At 35.6% G+C, this 20,511-nt stretch overlaps 2 protein-coding genes and 1 pseudogene across 2 annotated transcripts; 2 read left to right on the plus strand and 1 right to left on the minus strand.

Annotated features, from left to right (window-relative positions):
- Positions 1-2,004: 2,004 nt before the first annotated feature.
- LOC132633275 (synaptotagmin-4) lies at positions 2,005-9,470 on the plus strand. The gene is made up of 14 exons (XM_060349579.1): positions 2,005-2,549; positions 3,169-3,243; positions 3,344-3,451; positions 4,070-4,102; positions 4,200-4,289; positions 5,021-5,146; positions 5,399-5,542; positions 5,683-6,102; positions 6,257-6,391; positions 7,105-7,329; positions 7,497-7,772; positions 7,945-8,073; positions 8,199-8,504; positions 8,986-9,470. The coding sequence occupies exons 1-14, from the start codon at positions 2,358-2,360 to the stop codon at positions 9,211-9,213; spliced, it is 2,487 nt and encodes an 828-aa protein (XP_060205562.1). The 5' UTR covers positions 2,005-2,357; the 3' UTR covers positions 9,214-9,470.
- Positions 9,471-10,057: 587 nt separating this feature from the next.
- Positions 10,058-16,090, plus strand: LOC132631520 (CRM-domain containing factor CFM3, chloroplastic/mitochondrial-like; annotated as a pseudogene).
- Positions 16,091-16,765: 675 nt separating this feature from the next.
- On the minus strand, positions 16,766-19,964 carry LOC132633276 (probable receptor-like protein kinase At5g24010). Its single transcript, XM_060349580.1, has 2 exons — positions 17,697-19,964; positions 16,766-17,272 (listed from the first exon to the last, which is right to left on the minus strand). The coding sequence occupies exons 1-2, from the start codon at positions 19,825-19,827 to the stop codon at positions 16,974-16,976; spliced, it is 2,430 nt and encodes an 809-aa protein (XP_060205563.1). The 5' UTR covers positions 19,828-19,964; the 3' UTR covers positions 16,766-16,973.
- Positions 19,965-20,511: the final 547 nt, after the last annotated feature.

Here is a 20,511-nt window from a genome sequence, read left to right on the forward strand (position 1 = left end):
TTTTGTTTGAGGAGTTTGAAAATATATAGAGGGACAACAATATCTCTGTGTCTATGTGTGTGTGTGAGAGAGAGAGAATTGGGATAAAAACTTTTGTTAAAAAACAATTAGTTTCCTACAAAAAAGAAATTTAGTTAAGCATACATTTAAATTTTCTACAATTTTTGTAAATATTACTAAAAATCGTACTGACTACTGATAAAAAAAAAATGCATCATATTTATTCCTCTAAAGTAAGAATTAATTTACGGCGAGATATTTCAAGAAAATCATACGAGAGAGACGCTAAACCAATTTTTTTTAATCAATAAAGAATTATTTACGAAAATATTCTACAGGAATTAAATGTGAGAGGACTAATTTCGTTAACTTTTATTGAATTGTGCCTTAAGAAATCTGTTTTTACAAAATTACAAAAAAAAAGTGTTCATTTTTGTAAAATGTTAGTACTAAGATTTTTTTGTCATCTATATTATTTAAATTTATTAAAAAGATTAGCTTGTGCATCAAATTCACTAGTATTTTACTAATCTATAGTAGTAGGGTGTATTCACTATGTTTCCGCAAGTACATGTGTATAACTGGTAATTTGAGACAAGTTTAAAAGCATTATTATACCTTGTCATAAATTTTATAATATCAGTAGCTAATAAAGTTTGAGCGTTTTACTGAATCATTTAAAATCTTAAAGCTGAATAATAACAAGACATAAGGAGAGAAACAAAAAGGTTTATGGTCTGTTATTGACCTTTCTGATCTTTTGTCGATTATTACTGTGTTTAACATTTTTGGTAGTATCAAAATCAAGAACTACTGTCAGACCTCTCTATAACGGCATCCGCATATAACATCTTTCTATAACAGTTAATTTTTTCGGAATCGATTTTTTATCTTATATTTTACTTCTCTATAATAACATTTCACCTATAACAGCAGCGGTCAACTTTATAACAGTACGCTCTTTGTAAAATTAACTCCTATATATCAGCTATCTTCTTTTTTTGGTAATATAATAATTAACCATCTTTATAAAAATAGACTATCAATGATTACCAATAATAAGTGTAGAGATTTTGACCAAATATTTGATCATTTAATACACCATTACAACATAAAATATTATATATATATATATATATATATATATTATTAAACGATTTTCCTTCATTATACAAAGTGTGATTAAGCTTAGAACTTGACAATTAAAAATGAAAAGTAGATTTTATGCATATTTTTTGCCTATAACAGCGAAATATTATTTAAATATCAATGCTGTTATAGGTGTATAACAGCAATTCTCTATAATAACTGAAAATTTTTGAACCCAACAATGCTGTCATAGAGAGGTTTGACTGTACTAGCTAACCTACATGTCTAAGGGCATGTTGAAGTTAACTAGTATAACCTTATTTCCTTGTATTAGTAATCGTTATACAATGAGGAATATATCACACATGTTTTAACTTACTCTATTATTAATAATTATTGTTAATAATTACCCCAAAATGGAGTAATACTTTTAAATTCGTTGGATAAATTGAATAAAGGACCGGTTAAAAAAAACTAGTAATCCCTCCGTCTCAATTTATGTGACGTAATTTGACTAGACATAGAGTTTAAAAAATAAAGGAAGCTTTTTGCATTTGTTGATCTAAAATAAGTTTAAAATATTTATGCGATTATAAATTATCTCGTTAAGCGTAAAATATAAAGTTTAAAATTAAATTATTATCAAATAAAAAAATATGTCACGTTTTTTGGACAGACTAAAATAAAAAAGGGTATAAATTGGGACTATAAAGGAAAAGAAACCTTGATCCTTAATAAGCAAAATATAGGGGAAAAGGACTTTACTCAAAGCTCATTTCTGATTCTCACTCAAAATTACCTGACAAGTTAAACTAAAGCTGACATTGCCTACATTCTAAACTCGCATAATAAACTATATAGTAGTAAAATCTAAATATGTAGAAGTACTATAGCATGCCCAGGAGGCTCAGTTGACTTGTACTTTTCTTCTTGGCTTCCAATCTTCCAGCTCTCCATTTTGGACAGTGAAGCAAAAAGTCGCAAAAGTTGCCAAGTCTTAATAGCCGTCTCTCTTTAATTCCCTTAACGGATCAATAGGGACATATTATATTCTTGTCCTTTCTTATATTTCCAAGAAAATAAAGAAAAAAATCTCATCTCTCTGTTTCTGTGGGTCTTTCCGCTTTCTCCTTTTGTTAAATTCTTGAAAAAAGAGGAAGTGAAAAAGACAGAGTCTTTAAATATTTGGGTTTTTTGGGAATGGTACAGAAAGTTAAAGTTGACCAAGCGTTGAGAATTTGGATACTGTAGATAGTCGCATTTTTTAGATGGTGAAGAAAAAGAGAGCAAGTTCTTTGGATGTGAGGGGAGTTTTGGGTTTCTTGAATCAGTTGATTGCTGATAAGCCATTTCTTCCAGTTGTAATTCCTGTATTTTTAGTTGTTTGGGGTATAGAGAAGTGGTTTTTCTCTCTCACTAACTGGGTTCCTCTAGCTCTGGCTATCTGGGCAGTTTTTCAGGTAACATTTTTACTTTTATATTGATCTTTTGGATCTATATGGAATGAAAGATTATATTTTTATTTGTTTCTGGTGACATATTGCTTGATCTTATCCTGTTTTTTTTTTTTCCTTCTGATGTCATCTGTTTGTTTTGTACTTTGATGTCTCCACCGACAAGCAAGTTTTTTTTTTCTTGTTTATTTCTAAGTAGGCGTTTGGATATGAACTTGAAATCATGATTTGAAATTACTTGATTTGGGTAGAGGTTAAATTGAAGTTGAAATTTTGTTTGGACATAGAAATTTGGATTTCAAAAGGTGTACTTTTTCTTAGAAACATGAAAACCCCATAATTTGTTAAAACTAACAAATCTTACCCAAATTGCATGGCCAAGCGGGCCCTAAATCAATGAGTACAAGATCACTATTGTAGTGAAACTTTATCAAGTGTCTTTCTTCAATGTGAAAAAACTGATCTTTGCTGCTGGTATTGTGATAGCTTTAATTAGTTAATGTTTATCAAGCCAGGTATAGTCTGGTGTCCCTTTCTTTCCCAGAATTTGTGTCCTTTTATGTTTTGGATAGAGACAAAGGTATATAGTAAGGCTCTAATCAAACACCAACCTTTCTATTTGCAGTATGGAAGTTACCAGCGCAAACTTCTTGCAGAAGACTTGGATAAGAAATGGATGCAAGTGTTGCGAGAGACATCAGTAATTTCTGTCTCATTTTCCTTGCTTTTATTTTTTTTTCACTGTTCTCCGGACAAGTTGGGGTTAATCCATTACTCCCATTTTGCTCTTTCTTTTACAGCCAACAACACCTCTGGAGCAGTGTGAGTGGCTGAATAAGCTATTAATTGAAGTTTGGCCTAATTATATTAGCCCGAGGCTTTCTTTGAGGTTCTCTTCTATTGTCGAGGTAAATTTCTTTGTTCTCTATTTCTCTCTGTACGTGCAGGTACTTGCATTTTGCTCAACAAGCAGCAGAATCTTACCTGAAAGTTGAGTGTTTGTTGGAACTAGTGGATAGGATAAATATTAGGTGTCTAGTGAGTCAGATATCCTCTTCAACTTTGAGTCAGATATCCTCTTCAACTTTAGGATAAATTCCACCATTTCAGATGATCGTTATTGGAAATTAGAAGAAAACCAGTAAAGGATTCCAATTTGCTGCTCCTTAGTGTAGATAGAAGCTTAACTTTGTTTTTTCTTCCTGAAGTAACAAGATTGATCCACCAGTTAGCTTGTGATTGAGGCATCTGCATGATGCATATAGTTGATTGATTCAACAAGATTGATTTGTGTACGGCTTCATGTATGATTTATGCTTATGCTTGATGTGCTTTAATTTTTTTTTTTGATAACTGAGAAATGTTTTCTGTGCTTTAATCTTTTACTTATGTTTCAAAGGATCGGAAATATAATGCATATGTGATGCTTTATAATGACACTGCCTTTCTTTTGACACAAATTCAAGTTCCTGTTATGTTATCTAAATAATTTCCCTTTTTTTTCTCTTTTAATTGTTATGACACAGAGACGCTTGAAACAACGAAGACCGAAGTTGATTGTGAGTTTTCTTGTCCACCCCTTCATAGTTGGTGCTGGAATTACTAAATTTTGCCTAAATTTACAAGAACTGATAGCAGACTTGATCATAATTGTAGGAAAAGATTGAATTACAAGAATTTTCACTTGGTTCTAAACCTCCACTTTTAGGGCTTCGTGGGATACGCTGGTCAACTTCCAATGATCAGGTTTGGTTCCTTTTGAGTACCTTGTTTGGTAGTCAATGGGTTTTAAAAAAAGTTTTTACTTAGCTTAATGGCTGAACAACCAGGGATAGATTTAAAGGTTGTACGTAATCATAATCCCAGCATAGCACGTATCCTTCCCACTATAATCATGGTTTGAACTCTAACCATGTGTTTTTATCTGATTGAGTAATTAATTAGATTATCATCTTCTATTTGCACAATTCTTTTAGCACTTTTAATTCCTAAAAAAAAATAAAAAATCTAAGCTGTCTAGTGACTATTATATTTTCAAATTCTCATGGTCCATTGATCTCAACTTTTTACTACTAAATAGAAAACCAAAAGTAATTACATACATCTTTCGAGGCCTCAAATTTTGAGGGGCCTAAAGCAAAGGCCTCACTTGTTTGGTATATTAGCCGACTCAGGTAACTCTTCCCTCCAAAGTTTAGACAGTTGGAAAAAATCAACTACTTAGTTTTTTTACCTCCGCTGGATTTAAAACCTGGTCTGCATGATCTCCATTTCAGTTTCATTGACCGCTGGATTTTTAGACCCCACTAATGGGATTTACACTGGGTATGTTGTTGTTGACCGTTAGACTATAACGTGGGTGTTTTGGCCTAGTTCTTGTTTTGAGCTTTTAATTTATAATCATAAACTTGTCTTTTCTTTACGTTGTGTTAAAAAATGGAGAAGATCTGTATTCTAACTATTACTTTCGTGGACAGCGAATTGCGCATCTTGGTTTTGACTGGGACACTACCGATATAAGTATCATGTTGCTTGCCAAGTTGGGAATGCCATTAATGGGGACTGCTCGGATAGTTATCAACAGTATCCACATCAATGGTGATGTATGTACAATTTACCTTTTCAGCCTCTTGGAAAACATGAAAGTAACTAGAAGAATGATCTTGATGCAAGCATTTCATTAGTTATTTTTTGTTGGTATTTATTGTTCACATAAGCTTCCAACTATACAATAAATGTTTACCTTCTACACCCGGATTTAGGACTGAAGTGGGCAGCTTTGCTCAAACAGCTCTGCTGCACAATAATTTACTTAAGATGGTTAACTTAACAGTTCTTTAATCCAACTTTTACAGCTCCGGTTAGTGCCAGTTCTAGATGGAAGAGCATTTTTATACTCATTCGTGACGTCCCCGGATGTTAGGATAGGTGTTGCGTTTGGAAGTGGTGGAAGCCAATCTCTTCCAGCAACTGAGCTGCCAGGTGTTTCTGCATGGCTGGTATGTGACTGAAATTACTATATTACCATCAGTAGAGTTTTGTGCTTCTATGTTATTGACCTTTCTATCTGGCTTCAGCTTACAGTAGCATTCTGACTCGTTACTAATTTCTTCATTATTTTGCTTATTTTATTACACAGGTTAAACTTGTTAATGACTCCTTAGCTAAGAGGATGGTTGAACCTCGTCGTAATTGTTTTTCTTTGCCCGCGGTGAATTTATTCAAAAGGGCTGTCGCCGGTGTACTCTCGGTCACCGTGATATCTGCCAGCAAATTGTCAAGGAGTAACTTAAGGACTGTCCCTTCTAGGAAACAACAGAGCTCAACTACAGATAATTATATGGAGAATTCTAATGATTACAAGGATTTGCGGACGTTTGTTGAGGTTGAAGTTGAAGAATTAACCAGGAGGACAGATGTCAAACCAGGATCCTGCCCTAGATGGGACTCAAAGTTCAATATGACTCTACACGAGGATGCAGGAACAATTAAGTTCAATTTATTTGAATGCACTCCTGGTAGTGTAAAGTATGACTATCTGACAAGCTGTGAAATAAAGGTGAATATGTGTAGATTCGTATGCTACTATCTTAGAAAGGGGCGAGCCTTACTGCAATATTTTGTCTGTTCACTCATTTTACAGGCTTAAAGAGTTATTAGTTCTCTAACACTCTGTAGTGACATTTGACACATGATGTGGCTTTATGAAACAGATGAGATATGTTGCAGATGATTCAACAATATTTTGGGCGACGGGAGCTGACTCCACTGCTATAGCGGGGCGTGCTGACTTTTGTGGTAAAGAAATTGAAATGACGGTTCCATTTGAGGGAATTAATTCAGGGGAGGTAAGAATCTAGTTTTAAACTATGGTTTTGTTAAAGTTGCGCCTCTATAATTACTATACTTTGTCTTCGTTTGAGCTTCCACATCGTGTAGTTGATAATGATAATGCACGCGCACACACAAAAAAGAAGGTTTTATTCACATTCTTATCATCATAAGTATGGTTTTGCTCAATTTGCACCCATTCGTGGTATCATAGATTCCTTTTGATCATCAGAGGTAGACTCTTATAGTGTAAAATATGGGTAGTTTTATCCTGCTAATTAACAATATAAGGAAATGGATTCCGTATTTTATTTAAAGTTTCCTTTTCATGTACTCTCAACTCCTATACAAGCCTTCTTGCATTTTGTTCAAATCAATTCAAAAATAGTCCTTGCCCTTTTTTTTTCCTCTTTCCACAAGGACCTTCACAAGTCTAGTTTCATAAAGGGTTTCATTCTATAGTTAATGCTTTGATTACGTCCCTGCTAACTGTTTTTCTTCAACCAATTACAACATTTAGGTTAGTTAATATGTATCACATAACTAGTTTTTTTGTCCTGCTTCTACTAAACAACTTCTTTTTCACGCGTGAGACTACCTTATTAGGATATGCTCCACCTGAATTAGAAGGATTGAAATGAAAAACAAAGTGATATTCATTCTTGTGTTTTTATTTGGTGTAGGTACGAAGTTGTAGTACTAATTTCTTTGTTTTAAATGATTGTTTCAGTTGACAGTGAAACTCGTCTTAAAGGAATGGCAATTTGCTGATGGTTCACATAGCTCAAATGGTTTGCCTATCAGCTCTCAGCCTTCACTCAATGGCACATCAAGTTTTCTACCTAGAACAGGAAGAAAAATCTATGTGACAATAGTTGAAGGAAAAGATCTTCCGTCAAAAGATAAATTTGGAAAGCCTGGTTCTGGCTGTTATGTGAAATTCCAGTATGGGAAGGTATATCATATCTCCAGAACAAAAATCCCATATATGTCTTATCATTGTTGACTTTTATGAATTGGTTTAGAAATGGAATGCTAGAAGCTTTTTTAAATTAACTTTTCAATATTACAATACAAGGGAGCTCGAGCGACTTTGTAGTGATCCTTAAAACTTTTTTGCAGGCTCTCAAAAGATCGAGAACTGTTCCACATACTTCAGATCCTATCTGGAATCAGAAGTGTGAGTTTGATGAAATAGGTGGCGGTGAATATCTGAAGATAAAATGCTTCATTGAGGAGATGTTTGGAGACGAGAACATTGGTAGTGCACGAGTAAACTTAGAAGGACTTACAGAAGGTGCCCTAAGGGATGTGTGGATTCCTCTTGAAAAAGTGAATTCTGGAGAATTGCGGCTCCACATTGAAGCAGTCAAAGTTGAGGACTATGAAGGATCCAAGGTATTCTCTACCATAGCTATTGTTCGAACTTCGAAGAGGAATTTCAGATTAATTTTAAACAAAAGAATATTGGAAAGTAAGCACTGTGTGCTAGAGAAGGGAAAACTATGGCACTTACATGCTCATGTTCTTGATTTTCATTCCACTTTCTTTCTATCTTTGGTTTTCTTAGGGTTTAACTTCAAATGGTTGGGTTGAACTTGCTCTCATTGAGGCAAAAGACCTTGTTGCTGCTGATCTCCGAGGAACCAGTGATCCTTATGTGAGGGTACAATATGGGAACTTGAAGAGAAGAACTAAGGTAAAGAGTTTAGAAATAAATTAATTGCAGACTACTGATACTATTAGAAAATTATATGTGCTAAATTGGCAGTCTCACGCTCAAGATCTTTTTGTCATTTTCTATCCATCCTGGATTCTTCGCAGGTTATGTATAAAACTTTGAGTCCTCAGTGGCACCAGACGTTAGAATTTCCTGATGATGGGAGTCCCCTGGAGTTGCATGTTAAGGACCACAACCATTTACTACCAACATCAAGTATAGGTGATTGTGTTGTTGAGTACCAGAGGTTGCCGCCAAATCAAATGTTTGACAAGTGGATACCCCTTCAAAATGTAAAGAAGGGAGAGATCCATATTCAGATCACACGCAAAGTACCCGATCTGGAAAAAAAATCAAGCCTGGATTCTGAGTCCTCAGTAACCAAAGCACGCCGCCAAATTTCTAACCAGGTAAAAGCAGCTACTTATGTCATTATATTGTGTTAGATCACTTTACACTATGAGTGTGTTTGGTATTGACGGAAATTATTTTTTGGAAAATGTTTTCTTTTGGGTATCAGAAAATATTTTCCACCAAAAGAGGAAAGGTAACTTATCCCTCTTCTGGGCAGAAATCATTTTTCTTCACAATTATCTTAGCTCTTCGCTTCGTATCATTGTTTTGACCAACTCTTGGACATTATTATCAATGTCTGATACTCAATTATTTCATCAAATACTATCCAGTTTACTAATATATTATCAATCTTTCATAAATGTTTTCTTCAGAAAAATGTTTTCCACTCTCCAACCAAACGCCGGAAGACATTTTTCCAATAAATAAGTCATTTAACATTATCCCAAACACACCCTCAAATTCTTCAATCATTTGCTTACATGCTACCTCTGATCAACTGTACCTGTCATCTTGATGATGGATTAATTCTATCAGATGAAGCAAATGATGATCAAGTTCCAGTCTTTAATAGAAGACGATGATCTCGAAGGACTTTCAGCATCATTGCATGAAATGGAAAGCCTACATGAAACACAAGAAGAGTTTATGGTCAAGCTTGAGACTGAACAAACACTTTTGCTCAACAAGATAAATGAACTTGGCCAGGAAATTATTAATTCATCACCTTCCTTGGCTTTGGATAGAAGAACTACTATGCATTGAACAAACTGCAAACCTCATTGGTATCTTTTATTTGTTTGTTAATATTCGATTCTCCCACTAGATAGGTAATAGGCCCCTGTAATCATCTTGTTGAATTTTTCAAGCTGTATAATTGATCAATCCTGTATATTAACTGGAAGAAAATACATTCATGCTTCCCATAATAGAACAGCAGGTTAACTTTTTGTAATTGTAATGCAAAGACATTGAAAAATCAGTTTCTCTTTTGGATGAAATACGTTACGTTTGTATTACAAGGAGTCACTATAGTACAATTTTTTCTTCCCACATATATTTCAGTGGATGCTCAACTTACTTTTTATTCTATTCCGGATATCTAGTTATCTTTTTTCTTTCCACATATATTTATTTTAACAGAGAAGAGAAGAGCTAACTGAATTATACTACTACTGTTTAGTTCATACTCGTTATACAAGGGCATTTTAGACGTCTATACCTTGGAAAAATAATTTACTAACCCGTGTGTGGATGGTTGTCACTTGTTACTCTTTATTTTATTGTATTGTATTGTTTCTTTAAATACAATTTTGTTTCGATTGTTCCATCCTCATGTAAGATGAAAATGTCTATACAACCAATTTGGTGTGTTTCCGTTGTATTCTTGTTTCTTTTTCTTATTATACCCTATTGACTTACTGAATTGGGACTTTTACACACTCGCCAATTAGGAGCAAACTGACGACCTGTTTTAGCCCATGTTTATATTTTTACTCGAGCTAACCCACCCCCCAAACCCCAAAACCCCGCCTGGTTTTACCGGCTGTCATTTCTTGTTTCACGATGTTGGTGGAGTGTCGCGGGAGGTAAGGGCGGAGCTGGAGCCATGGATACGTGCTGGTAGGGTGACGTTTCAGGAACTAAAACCAAAATAGAAGTTTGTATAATACTGTATACTAGTGTAAAAATGTGTATAAACACCTCTTATACATTATTATACACTTTTATACAAGGTTGATACATTATCTATAGTAAGTGTATAAAGTTGAATATTGTTGTATAATGTTGTATATCGTGAAAAAGTGGCTATGCAAACGTAAATAAAACATATGGCTATGTGAATGTAATTTCTTATGCTGGATTGCACCTTATTGAAATTTCCCCTGAAAAATTTCTTTCTTTCCTTTATTTGGACATTCCTATTAACCCTATAATATAGCTAGCTTTTGGCATGTTTAAGAATTCTTACCTTATTTTCAGAAATATTCAGCAAACAATACTGAATTTCGAATATTTTCAACTAAAAAAATCAACAAGCAAAGCTGAAATCAGAAATGCCTTATGTTTTTTGTTCGAGAAAACTTTAATGATTTTCAGTATTTGAACATTTTTTTCTTTCATGTTTTTTAAATTTTTTCTTAAAATGCAATAAGTTTTTCAAAGTTCTGAGGGTCTATCGGAAACAGTCTTCCTATCTCTCAAGATAAGGATAATGTCTGCGTACACTCTATTCTCTCCAGACCCTACCTAGTGGCAATATACTGGGTATGCTGTTGTTGTTGCAGTAAGTTTTCAAAGGTGAAGATTACCCAACTTGGATGAGGAAGAAACACTCGGGTCGGGTCATTACAATTCGGAGGCTAACCTATAAATACGAATCCATTACAAACAACAACATAGAAGTTGTTTACCCCCTGTTTGGATGGTGGTTTCCCGTGGTTCATTAATGTATGGTTTTCTAGGAAATCATGTTTGTTTCCATTGTTCTTAAGATTATGTGGTATGGTGTTGTAAACTCGTGGTTCATTCCATGGTTATATAACCATGAAAAGTCCCAATTTTTTAACCACGGATTTGGTGGTTTTTCCGTGGTTACGTATTTCATTTCTCCATTATACCCTCCACCCTCCACCATCCACCCCACCCCACCCCACCCTACCACTCACCCCCACCCCACCCCTGCCCCACGCTACCACTCACCCCCACCCACCCCCGCCACTCACCCCAACCCCACCACGCCCTACCACCCACCCCTACCCCTAACTACCCCACTCCTCTGCCACCCATCCCCACCACCCCAACCACCACCCACTACCCCTCACCGCCGCCCAACCCCACCCCACGACAACTCACCCCCACCCTCATCCCACACTACCCACCCTTCCACTACCCCTAGCCTACCCATTACTCCTCACCACCACCCAACCCTACCCCCACAACCACTTACCCCAACCCTACTACCCACTACCCCCACTCTCATCTCACAATCACCCACCTCACACCACCCACCCCTCCCCCACCCACTACCTATTTATTTTTTAAAGTTCCTATTTTATTCTTTACCTGAGTTTTATTAATATATAAAAATTATTTCTAATTAAGAGTTAAGGGTATTTTAGTAAACTTACAAGTTATTATACAGTACCATACAATCAAACCAAACAATACAAATGTTATTAAACCACAACAAACGATACAGTCTATCCAAACATTGTATTCATTAATACAGTACAATACAATACAACATCATACTGTACCATATCATACTGTACCATATCATACTGTACATTAATGAACCACGGGAAACAACCATCCAAACAGAGGGTTAATATTTCCTTCAAAATTCCTTCAGAATTGCTACCATATATATATTCTCTTCCTTTTCAAAAATTCAACCTCCATTCTTTGTTTCCCTTAAACACTTGTCATCATTCACTGCCTGCAATATCCGAACCAACAGCAATTACCGGAAACAGCGTAACAGAGACTCAAATTACAATTCCACCCTTGTAAGATCGAAGCATTCGAATTTTAGAACCCTCGATTCGAAAACGGGAACTAGATATTTTGATGAAAACACTAGAGTAGGGACCATTGCTTTCGATAGGATAGTACTGAGGTTGAGAAACTTACGATTAGGTTTAGAAGGAGAGGAGAATTTGAAATTGGATTTGAGAACTGGAGAAAAGGAGAACTTAGGAGATTGACGATCGAGGATGAGGAATTGAGGAGATTAAGGAGGAATGGTATGACTTTGAGAGAAAGGATTAATGTACCTAAGGCTGGGGTTACTGGAGCTGTGTTGGAAAAGATTCATTATTCCTGGAGGAAGAATGAGTCGGTTAGGCTTAAGTTTCATGAGGTTTTGGCTAGTGATCCCACGAGATTGTTGAGGTTAGTTCAATTGGTTACCTATCCATGATAGTATGATCGTGTAGTGTTTTTACATTCTCCACGCTCCAGATGTCCAGTCTTGGGCGTGCAGGGGTTCTTGATTCTCCCACATTGGTTGTGGGATGGGTGTTTGGATTCCTTATATGGACTTGGGCAATCCTCCCTCATGAACTAGCTTTTGGGGTTGAGTTAGGCCCAAGATCCATTTTTTTATAAGTACAATGCTATACAATATGAAGCGGTGGGTAATATATTCCAAACTAGCTGTAAAGTTCCAGCAACATTAGATAACACTTGTGAAGCAATACTAGGAATTGACACTGTTTTCATTACAATGAAGAAGAGTTTTATTCTAATCTTCTTTGGACTGTAAATGGCGTCACTCTACATGGAACAATATGTCATATTTTATAAGGATTCCATATAGATATGAAGTTACTTGAATTTGTTTAGAAATACAATAATTTTCTTGTTGAAGATAGTCAAGATACAGTATCTAGTAAATATAGTTCTAAGCCGGACATTTTGTCAATGTTACTTTTATTGTCCTTTCTTCTCCTCCTTTTTGCAACAATCAGTTCAAATCATATGATTGAATATCAACTCTCAAGTTCAATTCCAATTTATTTAGTAATTGTTTACAAGAATGGGTTTATCAGTCAACTTAAAGTGATGCCCCTGCAAACTCCTATCATGAACAAGTTGATCTGAGTTTTCACTATCCTTACTACCTGTTTATTTATTTTATTTTGTTTTATGTTTTGTCACTATGTTAACTTCCTTTTTTTGAGTTTGTCAGCGTCGAACTGGAGGGTTTGTGATATGGAAGGCAGGGAGTGTTTTGGTGGTGTATCGAGGAATTAGCTATGAGGGGTTTTCTTCAAGATCTCAACCAGTAAATGAGGAAGGTGATGCTCTCTTTGTTCCACATGTTTCCTCTAATAAATCTGTTGCAAAAGACAACAAAATCTATAGTCCAATTATTGAAAATCGTAATAGATTTCATCCTAGTCGTGTCCAAAACATGACTGAGGAGGAATCAGAATTCAATAAGCTGTTAGATGGTTTAGGCCCACGTTTCGAGGATTGGTGGGGTATGGGAGTACTTCCTGTTGATGCCGATTTACTCCCCCAGACAATTCCTGGATACAAAACACCTTTCCGGCTTCTTCCTACTGGGATAGAATCATGCCTAACAAATCGCGAAATGACTAGTTTGCAGAAACATTATAAATCACTGCCTTGTCATTTTTCTCTAGGTAAATTTCAACCATTTAAATATCCATATACTATGTTAATTGTTAGCATGAAACACACGGGCTGTCTTACTGGTATGCCTTTTAGGGAGAAATAGGAATCATCAAGGCTAGCTGCTGCTATAATCAAGCTTTGGGAGAAAAGCTTAGTTGTGAAAAATGAAAATTGCAGTCAAACGTGGTATTCAGAACACAAACAACAAGCTCATGGCTGATGAGTTAAAGGTTTGTTAGAATGTTTGATATGATTATATCCCTTCTGTTTAGGACATCCCTTCTTCGAGTCTTTGTGCAATGCCATTTGAATTGGGAGTACTGGGTAGTGGGTACTATTTATCTTCCTTGCAGAGAATTGCAGTTTCATCTTAAATTTGATGATGTTAAGGTTGTTAGTCATATCACAAGTTTCTTGTCTAAAACTAAATAATGTTAAGGAGTCCTTGATAGGTCAACTTGTCATAGCTCATTATTCTACCTTTGAGATGGAAATATTGGCTCCTGTGGTCTCTTCTTCTCTCCTTCTGCAGGTGCTGTTTTAGTTCTAAAAAGAAGTAAAAGTTAATTCTGCTTATATGAATTTCAAGACAAGAAAATCAGAGAATATCTTAAAATTTGAGAGACATCTTTGGTTTTTCATTCTGCCACTTCTAAAATGCTTTATTTAACCCATTAAGTTGACTGCTCAAAAGAAAAATCGCCTGAAATATTCATGTTATGCATCATATGTGATCTTGGGACTCATTGTAAGCTTTTTACGCTAATAAGTTTCAGTTATCACCATTATTAAACTGTTTGATGGTGCATTAGGATCCTTCCCATTCCCCGGGGGGGGGGGGGGTTTATAACCTCACGAATGGCACATATTAATTGCATGCCCTTGAATTGGAGATATGTCGAGTTTTATTGCTAACATGTGGGCTGCATGACAGATATTAACTGGGGGAGTTCCCCTTCTAAGAAACAAATATTACATAATCATTTATAGAGGAATGGATTTCCTCCCGCCTAGTGTTGCAGCTGCTTTAGCAGAAAGGCTGGAGATAACAAAACAGATGCAAGATGATGAAGCGAAAAAGCTGACTGGGCTTGCTGAAGTAGCCACAGCAGCACCGTTGGCTATAGAAGGCCATGCTGTTGCCGGTACTTCAGCAGAATTTTATGAGGCTCAAGCTCGGTGGGAGAGAGAAGTAGCTGCCGAAGAACATGAAAGGGTGTTAAATGAAGCGGCTAGAGCTAAGACGGCCCGAGTAGTTAAGCGGCTTGAACATCAACTTGGGATTGTAAGTATATTTTTTCACTTCTAGTTGAAAAGCACATTTTTTACTTATAGCACTTCTAAAAGTTTCGCGCATTAGTTTTTTTCAAGATAAAGCATTTTTTATGTTACCATTCTAAAAAAAGAAGATAAAGCATTGTTTTTATTATGTTTGATCTTAGAATTCTGTTGCAATGTTCGTCTTGTCTGAAATTCATTCAATTTCTTGTTATGATTTTGAGAAGAAAGTTTGGTGCAATCTAGGTGTTTTTGTACTATCTAGCTATGAGAAGGTGTCAACAGATGAGCTATAGAATTTTTTACATGCCTTAGATTTCTACTTCATGCTGCAGATTCCAGCTGTTCCTATGAAATTTTCCCTGAAGTTTGTAAATCTTTCAGTTAGCTTTTAAAAAAATTAACTGGATCTGTTCTTATAAGTGCATAATCTATCCTCGCATCTTTCAAGTATCGGCTACAGAGCATAGAGAACTAAATTTAAGTGAGATCAGAATATAAATATATTATTCATTCAAAGGCCATAAATCATTGCACAAAGGTAAATTGTTCTCAGTATAAAAAGGGGTCATTCTTTATTGGCACGGACTAATAAGAAAATAAGTTCACATAAATTGAAACGGAAGAAGTATTATTTTACATTATCATATATTATATGACTCGGTATACACGTGCAACGCACGTGCCGAGGGACTAGTCCATAATATAAGGGGCCAGGGGCGGATGCAACTCTTAGTTAACGGGTTTATCTGAACCTACTATTTTGAATGCGAAGCGAAAATTTATGTGAGAAATTCATCAAAGTTCCAACAAATGGTAAATATCAACCTGTAACTTTAAAATATAATAAATTCAATGGGAAAAATCTTAAATGTTGAACTCATAAAGTTTAAATTTTGAATTCGCCTCTATAAGGGACAAATTTGATATTGATGGTATTAATAATATTAGTCACTAAGCAGTAAGCACATAGCATAATTGGTATATTAGCTTAAAAATAACAAAATATTCATCATATAAAACACAATTACTCCAAATTTACATTATCAAATATATAGAAGCTTGTAAGTGTTGTTCAACAAGAACACCCAAAGAAAATTTTAGCTATTTCGAACAATGATTTCTAATTAGCACCTGCTTAATCTGCACTGTTTCTTTCTTTTACCTTCTACATTCCAGCAGCATAGGCATCACCGACACCAAGCCTTAAAAAGATAAAAAGAAATGACATATAATATTTTTTGCCTCCGCTGATATTTGAACGTAACACCTCATGGTTCTCAACCTACTTCATTCACCAACCGGCCACACCCAAATCTTTCTTTTTTAAATGAAAGTCCCTAGGAACTGGAAGTTTATTACTGGTTACAATTTTTCAAAAATATTACTCGAACCGTCTCAATTTATGTGATATAGTTTGACTAGGTACGGAGTTAAAGAAAGAAAAGAAGACTTTTGAAACTTATGTCTAAAACAAGTCATAAATATTTGTGTGGCTCAAAATTATTTCATTAAGGGTAAAAGAGGAAGTGTAAATTTAAATTATTTCTAAATATATATAAAAATGTATTATTCTTTTTGGGACAGACTAAAAAGGAAAGTGTATCATATAAATTGGGACAAAGAGGAGTACTACTTATTTCATAGGTATGTATTATGGAGTATTATTTTTTTCATTTCATAGTAGTAGTTAAGTATTTCCCAGACTCCACTTGATGAGATTTCACTGGGTCTGTTGTTGTATTAGTAGTTAATAATTCAACTAAAATATGAATTAGGTTATTCAAAATTTACATAAAAAAGAATTGTTGACAATTGAAACATTAGTTGAGTCTAATGAGTGCTCTTTAAAAATCTTTAACATTAACTAAAATCAGACACTATGGGAGGATAGACAGCAGACTTTATGAACATTATATTCTGTGAATACAGATGCATTGTTAGAGGCATTTGCCTGTTATCCAATGCAGAAAATGAACCGTGAATACAGTTGCAGCACTGTTTTGATACATGATATACAATTGCATCAGATAGAAGGAAGTAAAAGAACATGGAAGTACATATTAATGCATGCTAACAAAAGCTAGGCCAAATTAATATCATCTGGCTTCATCGATTTTCAATTGTGAAAAAACCTCACTCTCACTGGCACGGACACAACTTGTGCTTACATCTATAGAAGGTAATCGATGAATACCGGGCAATGCCATCTGCCACGAAACATCAGTGTTGGTGCTATCTTCGTGAAATTCTTGGGGTTTCCCAGGGTGTTGAAGCGATAGTGCATAGTTCAAGTCCCACAAAACATCCGCCATACTAGGCCTATCACTGCCATCTTCTCGCAAGCACTTCTCTGCTGTTTCCCCGAATTTCCTCAGAGTAGTTGGGTTAATTTTACCTGCAAGTAGGGATGGAAAAATTAGCCGATAAAAACATGACTCCCCCAACCCGTCAACATTTGAGCAGGTTATTGGCCCGCTCATATTTTAGCTCAGCTAGCCCATTTTAAACCATCTAAAAATTGGGCTGCTGTGTCAATGTAATGAAAATATATATTTTAAAATGTTGGTCAAAGTTCACATATTTTGAAACTCGATAAGCGAAAAGTGTCACATAAATTGCGACGGAGGAAGTATGTTACGTATAATCATAATAAAGAAAAATTTGTTTATTAGGTATCTAAAATTATAGTATTAAAATTTAATATGAGTTGGGCAGGTTGGGTTATGACTCATTTTATAACCCATTTTAGCCTAAGTCATTTCAGTCCAAGTAACTTCTGGCCCAAATTCAGCCAAACTTGCCCATTTGACATCTCTTACCTGCAAGCAATGGGTCAATTATCTTTTCTAGCTGTTTTTTTTTCATCCGAGAAAGTCCCCATTCCGCCAAGTTCATTTGATTTCTCGGGAGCAGGTTGTCTACAGCTGGTCTAGCACAAAGCACTTCAAGAAGTACAACTCCAAAAGAATAGACATCAGATTTTTGAGTCAGTTGCATGGTATTCACGTACTCGGGATCAAGATAACCGAAGCTACCTTTAACATCAGTAACCATATGTGTTTCATCAATGGAACCTGATTTGGAGAGACCAAAATCAGCAACTTTGGCAACATAAAATTCATCAAGAAGGATGTTTGTGGACTTAATGTCCCTGTGAATAATTGGCTCACTTAAACCGGTGTGAAGGTAGTGTAAGCCCTTAGCTGCACCTATACAAATTTGGAGCCTTTGATCCCACGATAATTCTGACCGTGAAGATGATTTACTAACATCTTCCTTCGAACTATACAAATGCTCTCTCAAAGTTCCCTTCTCCATGAACTCATAAACAAGTATCATCTCGTTTCGTTCATCGCAGTAACCAATCAATGAAACGAGATGCTGATGACGAATTTTGGACAAGAGCATTATCTCAGTTTGGAATTCCATTATACCCTGGCCATCTCCAGGCTCGCTTCTTTTCACAGCCACTTTAACACCATTGTGTAAACTTCCTTTGTAAACTTTTCCAAAACCACCTTCACCAATCATAAATTTGGGATCAAAGTTATGAGTAGCATACGAAATCTCAGCAAGAGGTATCTTTAACCCAAGGTTCATTTCAAGATTAGTGCTACTACGAATTGTACTACTTCCTGCATAAACATTCACCATCGGACCATCAACACTCTCAACAGGTTTCAGTTTTCTTGATTTCAAACAAAACAAGATAACCACTACAGAAACAAAGACTAGAACCACACCACCAACAGTAGAACCAATGATTATCAACAAACGATTCTTGGCTTGTCCTTTTCCCTTTGCGTTAATCAGCTCCATGATTTCCACCCCGTTCAGAAAAGCATTTCTATCAACTGAATCACTCGGAGGGCCAACTGAGATATTCATAAAACCAGAACCATCTGAATCCACTACAAAATCAACATAAAAAGGAGTTACCAATTCTGGAGAACTCTGTACTATTGGCTGACCAAATAGACCATATATATAGACATTGAAAACTGTACTATTCCGGCGTTTACTAACAATGTCACAGAAGTGTAGGCGTACAAAAAATGTAGCATCCTTATTTACTCCAAAAAGCCAAGTTATGTTAAAGAAGTTGTTACTTGGTGTCACATCATCCCTATTCATTTCTTTGGCAGTTTTATAAACAAAAGGAGGAGCATCAAATTGAGTGGATCCTCCTTCCAGATCATATTTAGGCCCATAAGTATACGTTGCAAGCTTCTTTGCTGTATCTTTGATATACAAGTAATCATCATCAGGCAACCAATTTCTTCTCATGGTATCATTTTCAGGGATAATTTTTGGACCACCAACATTAATCCTATGAATTACAGTTAAAACACCCAAGGACAAAGCCTTTTTAGCAATATTGCTATTTCCTTGAGGAGTGACATAACTAGCAGATTCAGGAATGAAATCTTGAGGAGTAACATATGCTTCTATGGCGTTAACAAATGCGAAAGACGATTCTTGAGAAGGTCTAAAGTCGATTTTCAAATTAGGACCATTTACAGGGAGCAGAAACTCTTTGATGACAGGGTAAGTTACGTTTTTCGGGACACTATAATTCGACAAAATCAAGAACCCCGAAGCCAAAACATCGAATTTGGCATCAAAAAGATTAGAAAAAGGAAAGAAATGAAGTCGTACCATGTAAACACCATTTTCCTCTGTTGAGAGTTCATACCCAGAAGATTTACTGAATACTCTGGCAGTTCCATAGAGTCCGGATAACACGGGGTCGTTAACGGAGTGACTGTGGCGCGAGTCATATTTCGTGTCGCTGGAAAAAGTGGTGTTGGTGATGCCGGAGACGGATACTGAGGAATGTGAACCACAGTCGATGAAGTGTTTTTGAGGGAAGGTGTAATTAGGTGATGAGGACATGGAATAAGGAAGGAGTATAAGGGAAAAGATGAAATATGAGTGAAGATTTGCCATGGTGGAGAAGAGTGAAGGGAAGTCAAGAGGACAATTATTATGCCGTTTTTTAAATGAAATGAATGATTTTTTGGCAGAATGTAATGAGAAAATTTGACTGAGAGACCCATTCGAGTCCTCAATTAACAAAATGACCTTCTATTATTTATTCAATTTTCTCTCGTATAAATGCTGATAAATTAAGCATTTGTCCGATAGATACATGATGTGTCTGTTACAGTAGATGCTTTGGTCCGCCAGATATGATATCTGTCAGTTCATAAAAGATGGATGGGTCTAAAAAGTAGGTCATTTCACTAAGAAAAAAAACTTTAAACCCTTTTAATTAGATAAAAGACTTAAATAGGCCTTTTAACCAAGAGTCCCGAATGTAATGTAGAAGAAAGGAGGATGATGAAGTTGACTGCTAGTTGACTTGGAATAGGACTTACACTAACTAATGTAGATAGTCATTGGTTGGATGGATATCTTATAGTTGTAATTCTGAGGTCATGATTGGCCAAAAAATATCTTGAAAACAACTTTTACACACAAATAGATTCCTGAATTTTGAGGAATCATCTTAGTATTTATTAATTTTACCTTGCTCTCACTCTACTGTAATAGAGGCCAGTGAACCACATGACAAAACTCAGACTTAATGCTACGGCCATAAGCGAATTTAGAATTTTTAGAATATAAATT

Source organism: Lycium barbarum, chromosome 3 (assembly GCF_019175385.1).
Source record: "Lycium barbarum isolate Lr01 chromosome 3, ASM1917538v2, whole genome shotgun sequence".
NCBI classification, from domain to species: domain Eukaryota; kingdom Viridiplantae; phylum Streptophyta; class Magnoliopsida; order Solanales; family Solanaceae; genus Lycium; species Lycium barbarum.

Excerpts from the sequence above, each read along its gene's own strand:
- LOC132633275 (XM_060349579.1), top strand. The coding sequence starts at position 2,358 with ATGGTGAAGAAAAAGAGAGCAAGTTCTTTGGATGTGAGGGGAGTTTTG. Across the intron at positions 3,244-3,343 it reads AAGTGTTGCGAGAGACATCA|CCAACAACACCTCTGGAGCA; the intron begins GTAATTTCTGTC and ends TTTCTTTTACAG. Across the intron at positions 5,543-5,682 it reads CAGGTGTTTCTGCATGGCTG|GTTAAACTTGTTAATGACTC; the intron begins GTATGTGACTGA and ends TTTATTACACAG.
- LOC132633276 (XM_060349580.1), bottom strand. The coding sequence starts at position 19,827 with ATGGCAAATCTTCACTCATATTTCATCTTTTCCCTTATACTCCTTCCT. Across the intron at positions 17,273-17,696 it reads AATTGACCCATTGCTTGCAG|GTAAAATTAACCCAACTACT; the intron begins GTAAGAGATGTC and ends CCCTACTTGCAG.